The sequence below is a fragment of the Neurospora tetrasperma genome (genome assembly GCF_000213175.1).
Source record: "Neurospora tetrasperma FGSC 2508 unplaced genomic scaffold NEUTE1scaffold_81, whole genome shotgun sequence".
In the NCBI taxonomy this organism is placed as follows: domain Eukaryota; kingdom Fungi; phylum Ascomycota; class Sordariomycetes; order Sordariales; family Sordariaceae; genus Neurospora; species Neurospora tetrasperma.
Window position 1 is genome coordinate 2,725,101 of NW_009799179.1, and position 18,633 is coordinate 2,743,733.

General features: G+C 35.1%; 3 protein-coding genes across 3 annotated transcripts; 1 reads left to right on the plus strand and 2 right to left on the minus strand.

Moving 5' to 3' along the window:
- Window positions 1-14,750: 14,750 nt before the first annotated feature.
- On the minus strand, window positions 14,751-15,170 carry NEUTE1DRAFT_114041 (uncharacterized protein; the record flags this gene model as incomplete). Its single annotated transcript, XM_009857369.1, has 1 exon — window positions 14,751-15,170. The coding sequence occupies one exon, from the start codon at window positions 15,168-15,170 to the stop codon at window positions 14,751-14,753; it is 420 nt and encodes a 139-aa protein (XP_009855671.1).
- A 379-nt stretch (window positions 15,171-15,549) lies between these two features.
- NEUTE1DRAFT_52747 (uncharacterized protein) lies at window positions 15,550-15,876 on the minus strand (the record flags this gene model as incomplete). Its single annotated transcript, XM_009857370.1, has 2 exons — window positions 15,550-15,750; window positions 15,799-15,876. 2 exons carry the CDS (start codon window positions 15,874-15,876, stop codon window positions 15,550-15,552), a joined length of 279 nt encoding a protein of 92 aa, XP_009855672.1.
- A 501-nt stretch (window positions 15,877-16,377) lies between these two features.
- NEUTE1DRAFT_71222 (uncharacterized protein) lies at window positions 16,378-18,394 on the plus strand (the record flags this gene model as incomplete). Its single annotated transcript, XM_009857371.1, has 3 exons — window positions 16,378-16,751; window positions 16,822-18,051; window positions 18,123-18,394. The coding sequence occupies 3 exons, from the start codon at window positions 16,378-16,380 to the stop codon at window positions 18,256-18,258; spliced, it is 1,740 nt and encodes a 579-aa protein (XP_009855673.1).
- Between the last annotated feature and the right edge of the window lie 239 nt (window positions 18,395-18,633).

The window sequence follows — 18,633 nt, forward strand, 5'->3', positions numbered from 1 at the left end:
TATCCTCGGGGGCCTATAAATCTAGATCGAAGGCGAAAGATAATACTCCCTATAATAATTACCGATTAAATTAAAGAATTACTTCGAAATCGGGTAAAAATTATCGAAGCCTTAAGAATTATTAATTAAAAATATACGAAATAATATAATAAAGCCCGGAAATCAAAGGAATTTAACGTAGGGAATTGGGTTTTATTTAATATAAAGTATATTAAATAATAACGCCCGAACGCTAAATTAATTAATAAATTTTTAAAATTATTTTAAATTACCGAAATAATTGGGGATAAAAAAATAGTATACCGATTTATACTCCCTACGTAATATTGAATCTATCCAATATTCCTAATTACCCTACTAGAACCGTATTATAACGACCCCGCTATAGTAGTACTACGAAGAGAAATTATAAATATTAAGGAAGATAATATTTAATATAAAATTAAATCGATTATAAAGTACTGAAGATCCGGCTATTAATATTAATTCTAAGTTAAATAGAAAGGGTATTTAAATAATAAGAATTTGTAAATTCTATAAAAGAATATAAATTACCCGGGCCTTTTCAAGGACTATAAAGTAAGAGAAGTACAACGGTAGAAAGACCGAGGTAGGCTAAATATTAAATTAATAAGAGTTAATTAATTAGAAGTAGGAAAATAACGAATATTCGGCGCTCGGAAACGCAAAGTAAAGATGCAAAACATAGACGTAAGATATAAAGTAGAGACGCAAGATATAGATATAAAACGTAAGGTAAAGATATAAAATATAAATGTAAAATATAGAGTAGAGATATAAATGTAAATATAGGTTAGAGAGGGAAGGTAAATTAGAATTATTATAGAAAATTAATAAAGCGTTAGGAAGAATATAACTTATATTCTCTATTATTACCCCTAAATATAAAATTCTTCAACGGCGCTAGCTATAATCGATATAGGATTAAAACCTATAACTTTAGGAGGAATATTCCTATATACTACCGCGCCTATTAATATTATTAATAAATATTACTATACGCTATCTACTCTTTATAATCCTCCTTAATAAATATTAATAACTTATCTAATTTTATATTTATAACTTCCAACTTTCTGTTAATAATATAATATTATAGGCCTTAACCGTAATTAATAAGGGGGGTAACGTAGATAGGAGGATTTTATACCGAAATACTTATTAGAGAACCGCTATTACTATTGAAAGGACTACTACTAATAGTTATTAGACCAATATTATTATTAATATTATTAATAATATAACAGCTGAAATCTTAATACTAATTAATATAAAAATAATTAGCGTAGAATATATTAAATAAAATTGTAGGGAGGCTGTTGGTAATTAAGCGTATTTATATTATATTTTAAAAAAATAATATATATTAATATAAGTACTATAAGATTTTAATAGGCAAGGGGGTACTAATATTAATAAAGGTTATAATTTTAGCCGCTATAGCCTATAAAACGTTCCGAAGATTATATATACTATAAGGGACTTCCAATATATATTTACCCTATATTAAAGTATAATATAATCTTTTAATAAATTCTAAAGGGTATTAATAAAGAAGGAAACGAAAAAATAATAAAGAGGAAGAATTAACCCTTAATTTAATAAATATATAAAGCAATTAAACGAATAATTTTATATAAATTAAGGGGGCCGATATTAACGAACGTTTAAATTAGAGCAATATTATATTTTAAGTAGGCTAAAGGATAGATATTACTACGGAAAGTTAATAAGAAAGCGTAGGGAGGATAGGGTAATATAGTAAACGGAGGATAAAAGAAAAAGGAAAAGAATATACTAATTAAATTCGAAAGTAAAGTAGCAATTCGTACGTAGAATAATAATAAAGGTACGTACGTCTATAATAGGGGCTAGCTCTAACGAAGCGGAGGGGGCAACCGAGGCAACCTTAAAGTTAAGCGGAGGAGAAAAGCTAGCGAATTTATTAGAAGAGGAAATAATAAATATAATTATAAAGATAAGGATATAAGAGAGAAGAAGAAAGAGGTAGAAAGAGTAAGTAAAAGGGATATTATATAAATAAAGGAGGAGGTTCTTATACAAATATAAATTGAAGTAGGCGAATATAAAAGGAAGTAAGGTAAATGAAATTGTAAGTAATAATATATAGCGGGGAAAGGAGTAAACGGGGGAGAATAAAACGAATATAAATAGTAAAGAGAGAAGGATAGGACGAATAGACGGTAATTATAAACGTGGAAGGTTAAGAAGGAAGGAAGTAAATAAAAGATATATATTCCGGCGTAAGTTAGTAGAATATAATAAATAATTAGAAATAATAGAATTAAGATAGAAAACGTAATAATAGGGCCGGATTGAAGATAAAGGGTAGGATAATTAAGTAAATACTATATAGACAGGAAACGTTCGTAGAAGAAAGGGAATATAGGATTATAGAAGGTATAGATATTTTAAGGAGTAAAGGAATAGATAATTAAAGGGAAGAGTACAAATATTAGAATCGAAGGAAGGGAATAGAAGTCCTATAGATAGAACCTATAAGGGGGGGGGGTTGTATTAAAATACCCTAAGCCTTCCAGCGCTACAATACTAACGCTCGCAACCTAACTAACTTTATTAAGTAAGGGTCTTAAATAATCAACAATAATAGTTAGTAATAATTATTATAATTAGGCTATTAATATTTCAATTCGTCCTTTAGTATCTTTATTTAATTATTAACCTAAACCGGCTAGCTATAATACCTCAAGCTTAATAATAACGGCTAGCTATAATTATCATAATTAAACTACTAAAGCCTCAAACGAAGGTCTTAAGCAACCGACGATAGCGGCTAGCTATAGTATCGCGATTAGGCTACTAGTACTACAATTTATCCTTTAGTATCTTTGTTTAATTATTAATCTAAACCGGCTAACTATAATACTTCAAACTCTTTAACGCCGTAATACCAATACTCTCCATCGCCTTATTAAGCTTCTACCTAAAAGTATTATACTAATTAACGCTCTCTTACGCCTTATTAAACTTCTATTTAGAAGCGTTATACTAATTAACACTCTTTATCGCTTTACTAAACTTCTATTTAGAAACGTTATACTAATTAACATTCTCTAACGTTTTATTAAACTTTTACCTAAAAGTATTATACTAACTAATACTCTTTTATATCTTACTAAATTTCTACTTAAAAGCGTTATACCGACCGACGTTTACTATTACTATAGAAGTTCTAAGGATGGAACTTATAAGGAGGGGGGTTGTATTAAAAGGCTAAAGGGTAACCGCCGGAGAAAGGATATTATAATGCTATAATACTAATACTCTATTTTATTTAACTAAACCCTTACTTAAAAGTATTATAACGGCCGGTACCCTTTTTCGCCTAATTAATCTTCAATTTAATAATATTAGAATATTTAACGAAATAGGTTTGTAAGAAGGATAATTTAACGCTATATTAAAGCGGTATACTAATATAAAACTCTATAACTCTTAATTATAATGGAATAAAGTTTATATTAATATAAAAGAAGTTCGAAAGAGCTTCGTTCTTTATAGTTAGTAACTATTAATACATCTTTAAATTAACCCCTAATTTACTATCCCCTACGTATAACTACGACCGTAGTCACTTCAGCCTACCTTCCTCCTACATTCTAATATTATAGTACCGGCCGAGGGAACAGTTAAGCAAGTAGGGCGGTCAACTATAGCGTGGTAGGGCGCTTAACGAGACCGTGTGGCGTTGTCCGGGTCTAGAGTAGGTGGGAGACTAGAGAATATACTATATCGAGGGCGTGGAGACGCACTGCGTGCCGGCGGCGGGCGGATTCTAGTAGTAGGGGGGTAGGTGGCAGACTAGCCTCCCAATAGAGAATAGCTAGGCGAGTTATCCTCTAAACCGGTAAATTGGAGCGGATTACTATATTAATAGCCTTCTATATCTTCCCTACGAGGTTTGAAAGCCCGTTATTAACTAAAGGGAAGTCCCCTTGTTTCTAGTATAGCGAATGCTTTTTATAGCCCGGCTACTAGATTTTTAAACTAAAGAGCGCCTTCGGGAGGACGACGGCCTTTATTGCCTTAACTATAGAGCCTAAGGGGGCGCTATAGTAGATTCTATTAAGGCTACGGATGTACTACACCACTTGTTTCGCGAAGGTAAGTATTATAGCCTAGATCTATAACACTTAAGTTATAAAGGTTCCAGTTACGTAGCGGCGCGCTACCTTCGCGGCACGCCCCACTAAGATAAGGCTCGGCGCGTATATATATTTAGTCGTATATAGCTAGCCCACTTTTATACTTTCCCCTCTTTCTTTCTTTAGCTTTAATTTTGTATTTAATTAGTACTACGAACCTCCTTAAATTAGCTTTCTCTTATACTCGTATATGCCTTTATATAAAATTAAAACTAACTAAACGTTATACGACCGGGGATAGTAATTATAATATCCTAAAAACCCCTTCGACCCCCGAAGTTATAATTTTAAATATTGTTTCGCAACGAAAACCCAATAGCCGTTCGACTAATTAAATCAGTAAGTATTTAAGTTACGACTTGAAATTATAGTGCGTACCTATTATTAGAAAATCTTGCTGAGAGATCTGTATTTTTTGCGATTACGCTTAAGAATCTAGAATTTAAACTCCGAAATAGTAACGAACCCTAATAGTTAGCCTAAGGGTAGCCCGACGGTAGAAAGCTATACCCTCTATAAAAATAATAAAATTAAAACCCTATCGCCCGCTATTATATACCCTAATTTACCTTCAATAGAATCTATCGACCCCTTACTTTTAACCCCCTCTATTAGTAATTATAATAAAAATTATAAAAGCCCTAATTCCAACTTTATAATTTATAATCTATCTACTTTATACGAACGTATTAATATTTAGTAATAGGTTACCCCTAACCGTCCTCCCCCTAAGAATTAAACTATAGGCGGCCCGTTAGAAGAGACGTAATTAATCTGCTATTGTAAAATACGTTTTAGTATCGAATTTATTCGGGATTTTCGTAATAAAATACTAGCTACTAACTCCTTTATTAAAAATATATTATTTAATATTTAGAAATTTAATAAAATAGTCCCCGCTATCCTATAAGAGCGTTCTAACCCGAAGATAAAAGATTTCGCTATTTTTATATTAGCCTAGATATATAACTTCTATTAGGCGAACGTAATTCCTATAATCGGAGAGAAACGTCTCGCTCTATTTTTCGACGATTTAATAAGTAACGTTACTAATTATACTAACTATATAATTAATAATTTCAAAAACCGTTACAACTTCAGTTATATCTATTTCCAACCGGTTATAAATAATAGTTAAAAGTTAAGTACTTTTAAAATTTATAAAGGGATAATAACCTCTACCTAGTTTATAAGTATATATAATAAAGACCCTATTATAATATAAAATAAGATTCGCCTTCGTTTTCTTTTTCTATAAACATTCTATATATTTATTAATAATTTAGTAGAAATAACCGGCTATATTAACGCTATAGTCCGAAAGATATACTCTTTTATTATTTATTTTATTTAAAAGACGAAGGAATAAAACGCGATTATTACTAAAATTAAAAATAAGCGCAATATTATTATTATAATTTTTTCGTAGTAATATTGACCTTTCAAAACGTTTAATCGATATTAAGGCCGAATATTAGCAATTAGAAGAGGACTTATACGAAGAATGCGAAAAGGTTAAATATTACTATAACTCTTACAACTAATTTCTATCAGATATAGCAGAAGACTACAATTATCGTATTAATAAAACTATAAAATTCTATATTAATACTTTAAGCGCCGAACGTACTACGAATTAAATAGAAATTACCTAATTAAAAAGTAAAATTAATACGTTAATAATTAAATTAAATAACGCTAAGGTACAAATTATACTACCTTCTCCGGTCGTTCCGATTCAAACTAATAAACATTATACTGAATTAGAGGACAAAATTAGGAAATTAAAGACCGAACTAATCCCCTTAAAAGAAGAGAAAAAGGCTACTAATATTTTTAATAATCTCTTACGCTATAAAATATAAGTATTAAAAAATAAAGTTATTATATTAGAGAAAATTAATAAATTTCTTAAGCGTTCCTTAGTAATTAAAGATACTCCTATACTATATACTTCGGTCGAAATTCCCCCTCTCTCTAAGACCTTAGAATAGGAATTTGTACGTAAATTTATAAAGTCTACGTTGAATAACCTTTATTAGAAACCCTGTGTCTAAATTTCAATGAATATTAAAATTGGAGACGTTATTAATAAAGTTCCAATATCTATTAAGAAAGGCCGTACTACTAAAGGTAAGGGAAGAGGTTATTAAGGATAAATAGTAGGAGCCGGCGACTCTAATAACAATCCTAATTTAAAGGATTCTAACGATTCTAATAGTAATAATAATAATAGCGAGGATAATAAATGTTACGAATTATATCCTTCCCAATCCCCCTCTAATCGTTCCTTATATTCCAATTCTAAACGATCTTCTTATTCGTTCGAATTTACCTATAATAAGAAATCTATTAAAGTACTTAATATTCCCTATTTCTATAGAGATAAGAGTAAGGATAAGGTATTCTTTAAAATATAGTTTTTTTAAATTTATAGTATATTTAAAGTTAACGCCGATTATTTTACAATTAAGAAAGCGGTATTTAACGTTATCGTTAGTCGCCTAACCGGACAGGCCGCTAATAATATTCTTCCCTTTATTTATAAATACTATAATTAACCGCCCTATTTAAATATAATAAAGTAATTATTAGACTACCTAAAAGCTAATTATATAGATAATAATACGGAAGAGAAGGTTAATATAGAATTCGAAAAGTTAATTATAAAGATTAGTAAACGTTTTTAGGATTTTAAGATCAAGTTTATCCGTCTTATAAAATAAGTTTATATTCCTAAGAATTATTAGAAGCTAATTATAAAGTAGAAGCTGCTCCAACGTTTGTACGAACCTATAATTACTACCTACTTAGACTCCGGCAAAACGTTTGAAAACTACTATATTATTATCTAATTTATCGACGAAAGCTATTAATTAGATTCTATATCTTCGAACTCTAACTTTTTAAGAAAATCCCGTTATAGTAACTCCTTAAGCTCTAAACTAATTAGTATTCCCGTCCGAAATAGATTTCTAATTTTATCTTTTGTTTATAAAAAACCTATTCTCGAAGAGGTTTATAAACTATAAACTAAAGGAAAATATTTTATATACTAGAAGGAGGGCTACTAATAAATAGAATATCCCAAGTATCAACTCGTGGAAAAAGCGGTAGAGTAATATAAGGTTGTATAATTTAATATATTACTAGTAACCCTCCCGGACGTCCCCGAGGGTATAGAAATTATAGGATCTAATTTAGAGGATTTTAAAAAGGAGAATAATTAGGCGGATAAGGAATTTAAGGATACGAAACATTAATTACCCTAAAGTAATTAATTTCCTTTCTAAGGCAAATATTGATTAATATAGAAAAAGAAACAATAAAGTAAGTAGTATTTAATAGCCCTACTTTCTAATTGAATAATTATTTAAGTAAAGGATTATTTTTTCTAATTAAATACAATATAATTTAAAATAAGATATTTATTTCTACTATAAAAATATTAATTAATATAGGAGCGGATATATATCTTATTATAAATAACGCTTTTATAGAAAGACTATACTATTTACAATTTAGGTTATATACGGAATTTAAACCTAGCTACGTTATTCCTTATTGGAAAGCGAAGCCCGACGTAATTAATTAAGCCTTAAATAGTTATTTGAATATTTAATAATATAAATTCTATAACGAATAATTAATTATACTATTAAGCTTCACTAAAAATATAATTATAGGAAAACTACAATTAGAGCGCTATTAAATATTAGTCGATTATTATAACTGTCTTCTCCACTTCCCCAACTCTCTAATTCCGGCTCTAGAAATTCGAAATTTATAGATAAAACCAATTCGACTATTAATTAATCCGGAGTATCAAAAGGATATTATCCGAAGGGATGCCCTAATAGCGTAGGAGGATAAAAGAAGGAAGGATAGTACCTTATTATAAATCCGTTAATCGAAAGAGGAAAATATTATGGATTTTGAATAATTTATAGAAGAAATAAAAGGGTAGGACGATAGTAAGTAAGCTAAAGAGGAAGTGGGAACTATAGAATATAGCTTTCGGAATACTTCCTAGGAAGAATAATTATTATAAACGAGGATTATAGAGTTAGAATAAGAGCGTAATACCCAACCCCTTCTCTGTCCAATTATAACCCCTAATAACGATTTACTTAAGGATTAGTATTTAAAAACTATTTATATAATAAAGTATCGTACTTAGGGAATTACAGTCTCCTAAATTGAATAGATAGAGTAGGAACTATTCGACGAAATTAAATATAAGTATACCTTAGAGATTGAAATAGCGATTATAGAGAGTAAATACCTATGGGTAAAGAGGTAAGCCCCAACTAACCCCCCTTACCCACTTACTAATTAGGAAGGCTTATATCGCCTAAAGAAAATATTCGGGTAGATTAAAAAACGCTCCAAAAATATAACTATTGTAAATATAATTACCTTTAATTACTATTTTAATTACGGAGCTAAGGCCGAATTTATAAGTCTTTATGAAATTAATAGAATTATTAATAGTCTAAAGACCTAAATACTACTTTTAAATAACAAGGAGTACTGATAATTAGTATTAGAAAAACTCCCGCAATAGTATTATACTTATATTGATGTATTTAGTAAATTCCATTCCAATATATTGCTCAAATACTGTAAAAAAGTCGATTATTAAATTCTATTTAAGGAAAGGAAATTATTAATAAATTTTAATTATAATTCTCTAGATAAGATAATATTAGAGGAATTAGAGGAGTATTAAAAGTATATTATTAAAAACCTCTAGAAAGGCTTTATCAAAGTTAGTTCGGCCCTTTAGGCTGCTCTAGTTCTATTTATACTTAAAGCTAACGGAGGATTGTAATTCTACGTAAATTACTAGAAATTAAACGCCTTATTTAAGAAGGATTATTACCCCCTACTGCTTATCGATAAAACTATAGTTCAAATTGGGTAAGCTAAAATATTCTCGAAGATCGATATATAATAAGCCTTCTACTATATCCGGATGTACCCTAACTATAAGGATCTAACTATATTCCGGACCCGGTACGGATCCTACCGTTATAAAATTCTACCCTTTGGTCTTACTAGAGGACCGTCCTCTTTCTAAAATTTTATTAATAATATACTAGTAAATTACTTAGATATCTTTTATAACGTTTATATTAATAATATTCTAATTTATTTAGAAAATATTTAGGACTACGAGGGATACGTTAAAAAGGTATTAGACCGGTTTAGGGACGCTAGCCTACAGGCCGATATTAAAAAGTGTAAATTTGGTATAATTTATACTAAATTCTTAGACTTTATTATTAATACGGATAGTATTTCAGTAGATCCCGAAAAAATTATAGTAATTAAGGAATAGCAATAGCCAACGACGGTAAAGGGGGTATAAACCTTCTTAAACTTCTATAATTTCTACTATAAATTTATTTGTAATTATAATTATATAATATATTTATTAATAAACCTAATAAAAAAGGATTCCCCTTTTAAATAAATAGAGTATTATTAAGAAGCCTTTAACTACCTTAAATAGGCATTATTAGCCGCCCTGGTATTATCTTATTTTAAATATAATTAGGAGATAAAAATTGAAACGGACGTATCCAATAGTATATATATAAGTATGATAAGCTAGAAATAAAACAACGGGGAATAATACCCTATTACCTTCTATTTAGAAATAATAGTACTAACGGAGCTAAATTACCCAATTTATAATAAGGAGTTATTCGTAGTAATAAAGGCTTTTAAATAATAACGACCGGAGTTAAAAGGGGTAACCCTATTTATAATTATTACTAATTACTAAGTATTAAAATTCTTCGGTAATAAGAAACTCCTAAATAAGCGCTAAATACGCTAGGTTAAGAGGTTTTCTAAATACTAATTCAAAATAACCTACCGACTAAATAAAAAAAATATCGTAGCTGATACATTATTACGCAAGTTCGAGGATCTAAAAATAATAAAGGTTAGGAAGGAGGATTAATATATATTATAAATATTAAAACCCAACGATAAAGGCTTCTTTATATTCGCTAGAAATAAGGAAAACACTCTAATTATAGAATTATATACTATCTTATACTTAGGAGCGGCTATTATTGTACGAAGTTCGGTAGAAGTAGCGATATTAAATAAATTAAACGAATAGGAGGACGATTTACTTACTACTCTTTTAAAAATAGTTTTAATTAATAAATTACTAACTTTAAACTGTATATCTAATTTAATTTATATATTCCGGGCTAAAATTAGTATAGCGGATATATTCTTCTCCTTAGAAAACGGTTTATTCTATTATAAGGGGAAATTAATCGTCCTAGAAAATAAGAATATCCGAACCTATCTTTTATATAATATCTATACCTAATTAGCTACTACGTACTTAAGAAAAGTAAAAATGTAGCGATTAGTATAAAAGTAATATTAGTAGCCTATAATAATTTTGGATATAAATTAATATATATTAAACTATTAGGAATATAAATTTTTAAAGTACTTTAGGGATAAAATACTAAGGAAGTTCCACTCTATTCCTTTTACTGAAGGGCGTTTGTAAATAAATATTATCGTTGATTTTAAATTGATGTTAACCGATAAGAAAGGATATAATGATATAATAATAATAGTAGACTATTTTATAAAAATCTTTTAGTATGTTCCGTATAAAAATATAGTAATAGTGCAATAAACGGTCTAAATATATTACTAAGGCCCGTTCTGTATATTTAACTACCTGGAGGAAATTATTAGTAATTAGGGATTTTAATTTATATTCGACTTTATATAGGAGTTAGCTAAATTGCTAAGAGTTATATAGAAATTAATTAGCCCGGGCTATTTGTAAATAGTAAGATAGGTAAAAATTATAAACTAATATTTAAACTAAAAGCTCCGCCCCTATATTAATTATAGTTAAAATAATCAGTCGCTAATTATATTTATATTAAATATAATTCAAGTAGCCTTACTATATAAAAGTCTAGCCGGCTTATTACTATATAAGGTAATAATAGGCTTTTTAAAATTAATATCCTTTAATTAGAAAAATCGAACTCGCTTAACGGGGTTGCCCTCCCGCGAGAAAATTAATAGGTTGGAAGCCTAAGATATTGTCCGACGTTTAATAAATATTTGGGATATGGTGATATAGGCTATTAATAAAGTTTAATAGTAGTAAATAGTTTAAGTAAACTACTATAGGAGAAACCTGGATTTTGGTATAGGGGATAGGGTTTTTATTATTAAGAAGAATTAATTAATAGATCGCTCTAATAATAAATTAAATTACCCGCTAACTAGGATCTTATATTATATTAAATTTATAAAGGGATATTCGTACGAATTAGAGTTGCCGTACTTATAGAAAAGCTGTAGGGTCTTTTACGCCGACCGTTTCCGTAGGGTATACGAAAACCCGTTACTGGAATAAGTAAAGTAGAATCCTATAAGCGAAATCCTTATAAGTAATAGAGAAGAAGAATAGGAAGTTTATAAGGTATTATTATTAAAGATGGTAGATGGTAAATTATAGTATTAGATTGAGTAGAGAGAATAAGATTCTGATTTAGAATAGTATTTAGTAGAAAGCTTTAAAAATACGGTAGAAGTATTATAAAATTACTACGAAGAATACCCGGATAAGTTAGGACTACTAATATAATTGTAGTAATAGATTGCGGGGGAAAGGGAGGATTATTATAATGATAATGAATTAAGATTAGCGAGACGAATAATACGTAGGAGGAAATAAATTATAATTTTTTTTTGATAAAGGAAATTAATATTAGGATAGATTAATAATAGGCAGTGTAGGACGGTTCTATTAATAAGTTAACGACGATTGTAGGATTGGACGGATAATATAGTAGAATTAATATTCTTACTCCGAGGGTATTTAATATATTTGGAAAGCGAGAGGTCGTAGGTTTAAAATAGGCTTGCGTTAGAAAGGTTTTTCTTTATTTTTTATACTTTTAACTCTTATTCTCGGTTCTAGGTCTAAGCCTTCTAATGGAGGGGGGGGTAATATTATAGCCCAGATCTATAATACCTAGGTTATAGAGGTTCTAATTACGTGGCGGCGTACTACCTTCGCGGCACGCCCTACTAAGATAGGGCTCGGCGCGTATACGTATTTAGTTATATATAGCCAGCCCACCTTTATACTTTCCCCTTTTTCTTTCTTTAGCTTTGATTTTATATTTAATTAGTACTATAAACCTCCTTGAGCTGGCTTTCTCTTGTGCTCGTGTGCGCCCTCATAGTAAGTTGGTATTCTATATAATACTTCCAGTTCAGCTTATAATAAAGCTAAATCCTAAGCTACCTTATTGCCGGTTGTATTGAGATTGCTATCCTTCCGTGGCTTATAATTAGAAAGGGCGCTATTATCCTCTTTCTTATAAAGAATTAAATTTCGGTCTTTTCGGGAGAAAAGTTAATAGCGTTATTTACCCCCCAGCTAACTATAGAGTCGAATTCGCACTAGGCTTTCTCTGTAACCTCTTCGTTTAAAGCCCCTATAATTAATATTACACAATCGTCTACGTAGCCGAAATACTATGCTTTACTAGCCCTAAGGCGGTGTACGGGTTCTGTGTATAGTAGGTAAATAACCAGCGACGCCGGCGATTCTTACGGGAGCCCGTATTGTAACCGGCGTATTAGGGTAGTTACATCCGGGTAGTAGACGTATATTCTACGGTCTATTATAAAGGATTTAATTTAGCATATAATATAATCTGGCTAGTTTTATTCTTATAACTGTAGAACTAACTTATTTATTAAGATTGTATCGAAGGTACCCTTAATATTTATAGCGACTAGCGCAGCTACTAGTCCCCTATCGAATATATTTTTAATATTATAAATTAAAACTTCTATAATATTTATTATAAAACATTTCAGTAGGGTTCTAGCCTATTGGGGGTTTAGAACACTATTAGAGACGGCTATCTACGTAATCTACCTACTAATTAGCCGCTTAATACTTTTACTTAAGTATAATAGTAATAAAATAGGCCGCTAGCCTTTTACAATCATTTGGTCTTTCCTTAGCTTCAGAATTATAATTACCTCCGCTTACCGGAAGACTTGCGAGTAGTAGCCCGTAGTGACGCAGCTTTAATAGAGCTATTGGACTATGTCCTTAATAGTTCCTTAGGAGGCTTTTAATATACGGATTATAATACTATTAGCGCCGGGGGAAGTATTACTTATATTGTAGAGGGTTTTATATATTTCGTCCTTATATATAATTATATTTTAGGGTAGGCGGCGCTACGGTACTATAGGCACCTACCCGGTATTTAAATCCTAATCTTCACTATTCTTTTTTAGTAGTATTATATAGAAGGCTTCAGCCTTCTCTTTAGGGTTGATAATAGTCTAATTGTTTATAATTAGCGAGGGGGCCTCTATTCGATTGCGGGGCCTATACTATATTATAATCCGGTAAATATTTTTATTAATTTTTTACTTTACAAATTAAATTATTGAAGAATAATTATTTTACTTCCTTTATTACCCTTTTAAGTTTATACTATAGCGCTTCTACCTACTAAGGAAGAGGATAGGGGTTATTATAGTAATAATTCCGGAATATTCTAAATATTTAAACGTACATTTTATTCTACTACTTTATATTCTTCTCGGGTCTTAATAACCTACAAATAATTTAGAGCACTTTTATAAATATATTATAGAGGGCCTTAGTAAATTCGTCTAACCTCTCTAAGGAGTCTTCGCTTATAGGAATAAGTAGGATAAACCTTATAAGGAAGGAAATATTCTCTACGTACAATTTAATAGCCTTAGGGTCTTTGCGTAGGATTAGGCGCCAGCGTAGCAGTTCTATTTGCCGAGTCGGTATATTGATAATATAGACTTAATAGTTAGAGCTATAATCTAACTCCGGGGCAATTCTTATTAAGTATAGGGGAATATTCAAAAAGGTAAAATTAATTATATTACCCCGGCTATATATAAGAATATTAGGGACTATTAGTAGATCTAGGCCGTACATTGTAATATATTTAATAATATATATAGTACCTTCTATAATATTAGTCCCGGGCTACTACGAATAGTATTTAGTATTAAAATCTCTAGTAAGAAGTATCTTCACCGCTGGTTACTACCGTTCGAGGGCTTCTAGCGTAGTAATATCATCCAATCGGCGGTAGATATTAATAAAAACTACCCCTTAGGCCTTAATTTAGAGAATATTTTTAGTAGGCTTAATTATAAAGCCTCTAATTACTATATCCTTACGGACGTAGGTAGCTACCCGAGGGTAGGTGGCTGCCTTTTCTATTTATGTACGGATAGGGGTGTATAAAGTGTAAAGTAGGTGTCCAGGAATACCAAAACAGCCCTCGTACTACTATATTCTTAGTTCTTATATTAGAATTATATCCGCTCTAACTTTACTAGCGGTTTGGAGTGCAATTTCGTACGTATCTCTTATTCGTACTATATTAGCCTAAAAAATACGAATTCTAGTTTAGTCCAGAATATTTAGGCTGTTGCGGGGGGGGCTGTATTGACTATTTATAGACCGGCGGCCTTCCGGGAGGGCGTTTTGTGGCGGTTAGAACGGCGGATAGTTGAGTCCGAGGAGGAGTATTCGCTGAGTTGGGCTTTAATTATAGCTTCGTCGGCGGAGGGCTGGGTCTGGGCCGGGCTGTCGGAGTTTTTTGGGCCTGAGGGGGTAGAGCTGTAGTTGGGCATCTCTTTAGAGGAGGTAGCGGTCTCTTCCTGGCTGTTTGGGGGTGTTGGGCGTCTGTACTTCTTTGCAAATAGCAAGCCCCCTTCCCTACGGATAGCCTTGCGCTGCTGGGGGGTTGGGCGGACGACGGTATCGCCCTGTCTCTTTGGCTTCAGCGGGCAGTTGTCGTGTGTCGAGTCAAGATGGACTGATGGTGTTGATGTTGGAGACGACTTCTCTGGAGGTCCGGGGGTGTGGTTCATTGTTAGCGGTCGGGTGTTAGTGGTGAAAATTGTTAGTGCGGCAGCCCCCCAAAAAGCAGCGCTACCAAATGGTGCCACCCGCCCGCTAGCTCGATGGAATTGAGGGCCGACGTCCGGACAACTCGACGCGACACGGCAACACACGAGCAACGAACTCGGAAAGTCTCCATGAACGAACTCCTTTCACCGTCGTTCTCGGTAGAACAGACTGCCCATCGTCCCGCCATCCCGGCCAACAAGTTCGAGCATGGGGTCCAAATCCACTCTATCGAACCTTCTACTCCAACGGATCATGCGCATTTCCCACCGCCGCCGTTGATCTTCCAACCTTGGGACGGAAGATGGGATGGGCAAGATATATACCACTACCTTACCTTACCTACGCAGTGACGGTCTGTCGAAACCATCTCCGTGGAATAACATCCAAATTAAGGAACATTCGGAGAATTTCTGATCTATAGAGGTAGCAATGCTCAATGGCGCGCCTTGCTCCTCGCATCCGCTGTAGGGACCTCGGAGGGAACGAGTCCGAGCCAGGACGGGAACAGCTCCAACGGCTGCCAACGGGGCCAAGCATCAGCTACACAGTGAGAAAAGGGGCCAGCTACAACCCAAGTCTTGGCCATACCTCCTCGAGAGGCATCTTGTTGCCGCTTGTTGCTGACTGCAACGGTGCATGGTCGTACTGTGCAAGGAGCATGGCCATCTCGTCAAGTCTGGTGTTCTTGCGGGACATCTGAGTGCTAACTTCAGCGAGGTAGCATCATAGAGGCAGGAACGGGTTCTAGATTTCGGATCCCTCCACAATCTTATGTGCTGTCATGGTCTTACCATGGCTCCATGGCTCACGTGGCAGCGCGGCGCGCTTCCGTACCCAGCCGTCTGGGGGTGACCCGGGGTGATCTGGGGTGACCTTCTGGGGAACCTGGAGATGAGGGGGCAACGTTCGCGCCAACCCGAGTCCGACCATCTCACTCCATCCTCAAAAACATGATAAAGGATGATGCCGCCGCCGTTGCAACACCCTTCCCCTCTTGCTCCTCAGCCAGTCCCGTCTTCTCTTCATCGTGCCGAGTAAGAATTGCCATGGTCGTCCACTGCTGACCTGTCCTCAACCCCCCATCAACTTCCAGACGACACAGGAGAAGGGCCCAGCACGTCCAGATCAACACCCGTACCATCACCGACATCTTCGAAGACACCCAACATGTCGTCTCACGGCTCCCATGACGGGGCCAGCACCGAGAAGCACCTTGCTACTCATGATATTGCGCCCACCCACGACACCATCAAAATAGTGTCCAAGGGCCATGGCCAGACAGCCACAAAGCCCGGTGCCCAAGAGAAGGAGGTCCGCAACGCCGCCCTGTTTGCGGCCATCAAGGAGTCCAACATCAAGCCCTGGAGCAAGGAGTCCATCCACCTCTACTTTGCCATCTTCGTCGCCTTTTGTTGTGCCTGCGCCAACGGTTACGATGGTTCACTAATGACCGGAATCATCGCTATGGATAAGTTCCAGAACCAATTCCACACTGGTGACACTGGTCCGAAAGTCTCTGTCATCTTTTCTCTCTATACCGTGTAAGTCATTAGGTATTCAGCATTCACTCCTTTTTGGTTTTGGGCTTTTCTAACACCTCGAGTCTTCCAGTGGTGCTATGGTTGGAGCTCCCTTCGCTGCTATCCTCTCTGATCGTTTTGGCCGTAAGAAGGGCATGTTCATCGGTGGTATCTTTATCATTGTCGGCTCCATTATTGTTGCTAGCTCCTCCAAGCTCGCTCAGTTTGTCGTTGGCCGCTTCGTTCTTGGCCTCGGTATCGCCATCATGACCGTTGCTGCCCCGGCCTACTCCATCGAAATCGCCCCTCCTCACTGGCGCGGCCGTTGCACTGGCTTCTACAACTGCGGTTGGTTCGGAGGTTCGATTCCTGCCGCCTGCATCACTTATGGCTGCTACTTCATCAAGAGCAACTGGTCATGGCGTATCCCCTTGATCCTTCAGGCTTTCACGTGCCTTATCGTCATGTCCTCCGTCTTCTTCCTCCCAGAATCCCCTCGCTTCTTATTTGCCAACGGCCGCGACGCTGAGGCTGTTGCCTTCCTTGTCAAGTATCACGGCAACGGCGATCCCAATTCCAAGCTGGTGTTGCTCGAGACTGAGGAGATGAGGGACGGTATCAGGACCGACGGTGTCGACAAGGTCTGGTGGGATTACCGCCCGCTCTTCATGACCCACAGCGGCCGCTGGCGCATGGCCCAGGTGCTCATGATCTCCATCTTTGGTCAGTTCTCCGGCAACGGTCTCGGTTACTTCAACACCGTCATCTTCAAGAACATTGGTGTCACCAGCACCTCCCAGCAGCTCGCCTACAATATTCTTAACTCCGTCATCTCCGCTATCGGTGCCTTGACCGCCGTCTCCATGACTGACCGTATGCCCCGCCGCACGGTGCTCATTATCGGTACCTTCATGTGCGCCGCTGCTCTTGCCACCAACTCGGGTCTTTCGGCTACTCTTGACAAGCAGACTCAAAGGGGCACGCAGATCAACCTGAACCAGGGTATGAACGAGCAGGATGCCAAGGACAACGCCTACCTCCACGTCGACAGCAACTACGCCAAGGGTGCCCTGGCCGCTTACTTCCTCTTCAACGTCATCTTCTCCTTCACCTACACTCCCCTCCAGGGTGTCATCCCCACCGAGGCTCTCGAGACCACCATCCGTGGCAAGGGTCTTGCCCTTTCCGGCTTCATTGTCAACGCCATGGGCTTCATCAACCAGTTCGCTGGCCCCATCGCTCTCCATAACATTGGCTACAAGTACATCTTTGTCTTTGTCGGCTGGGATCTTATCGAGACCGTCGCTTGGTACTTCTTTGGGTATGTTTTTAGTCTTCCTCTCTGTCAATATGCGTAAACAGCACACAGATCGCTAACTCGTTCCACTGTAGTGTCGAATCCCAAGGGCGTACCCTCGAGCAGCTCGAATGGGTCTACGACCAGCCCAACCCCGTCAAGGCCTCCCTCAAAGTCGAAAAGGTCGTCGTCCAGGCCGACGGCCATGTATCCGAAGCTATCGTTGCTTAGACAGGCGACAAGGAAGCGTCCGACCACCACAGCGATATTCCTTGCAGGTCTTTCAATAAGTCTCAAGTGCGCCCGTCCCAGCCCTATATAACATAGGAGGACGGTAAGGCATGTACAACATATCATAATGAGCGTCATGTTGTGATGGCTGCGGTTGGATTTAGCAAGCAAGCGTAATGTACTAATGAAATGTAATGTCTTTATTATTTCCACGATTACGTCTTCCTTCCTACTCTCGTGTTCGACATGTCGTGAATGACCGAAAGTACAGGTAGTTGGGTAGGTAGAGGTAGCTTCGGGCTTCCATTCAACCGGGCTCATTGATCATTAGGGTACACTTTCGACTCGAATTACGCAAACAGACGGGGAAATCAT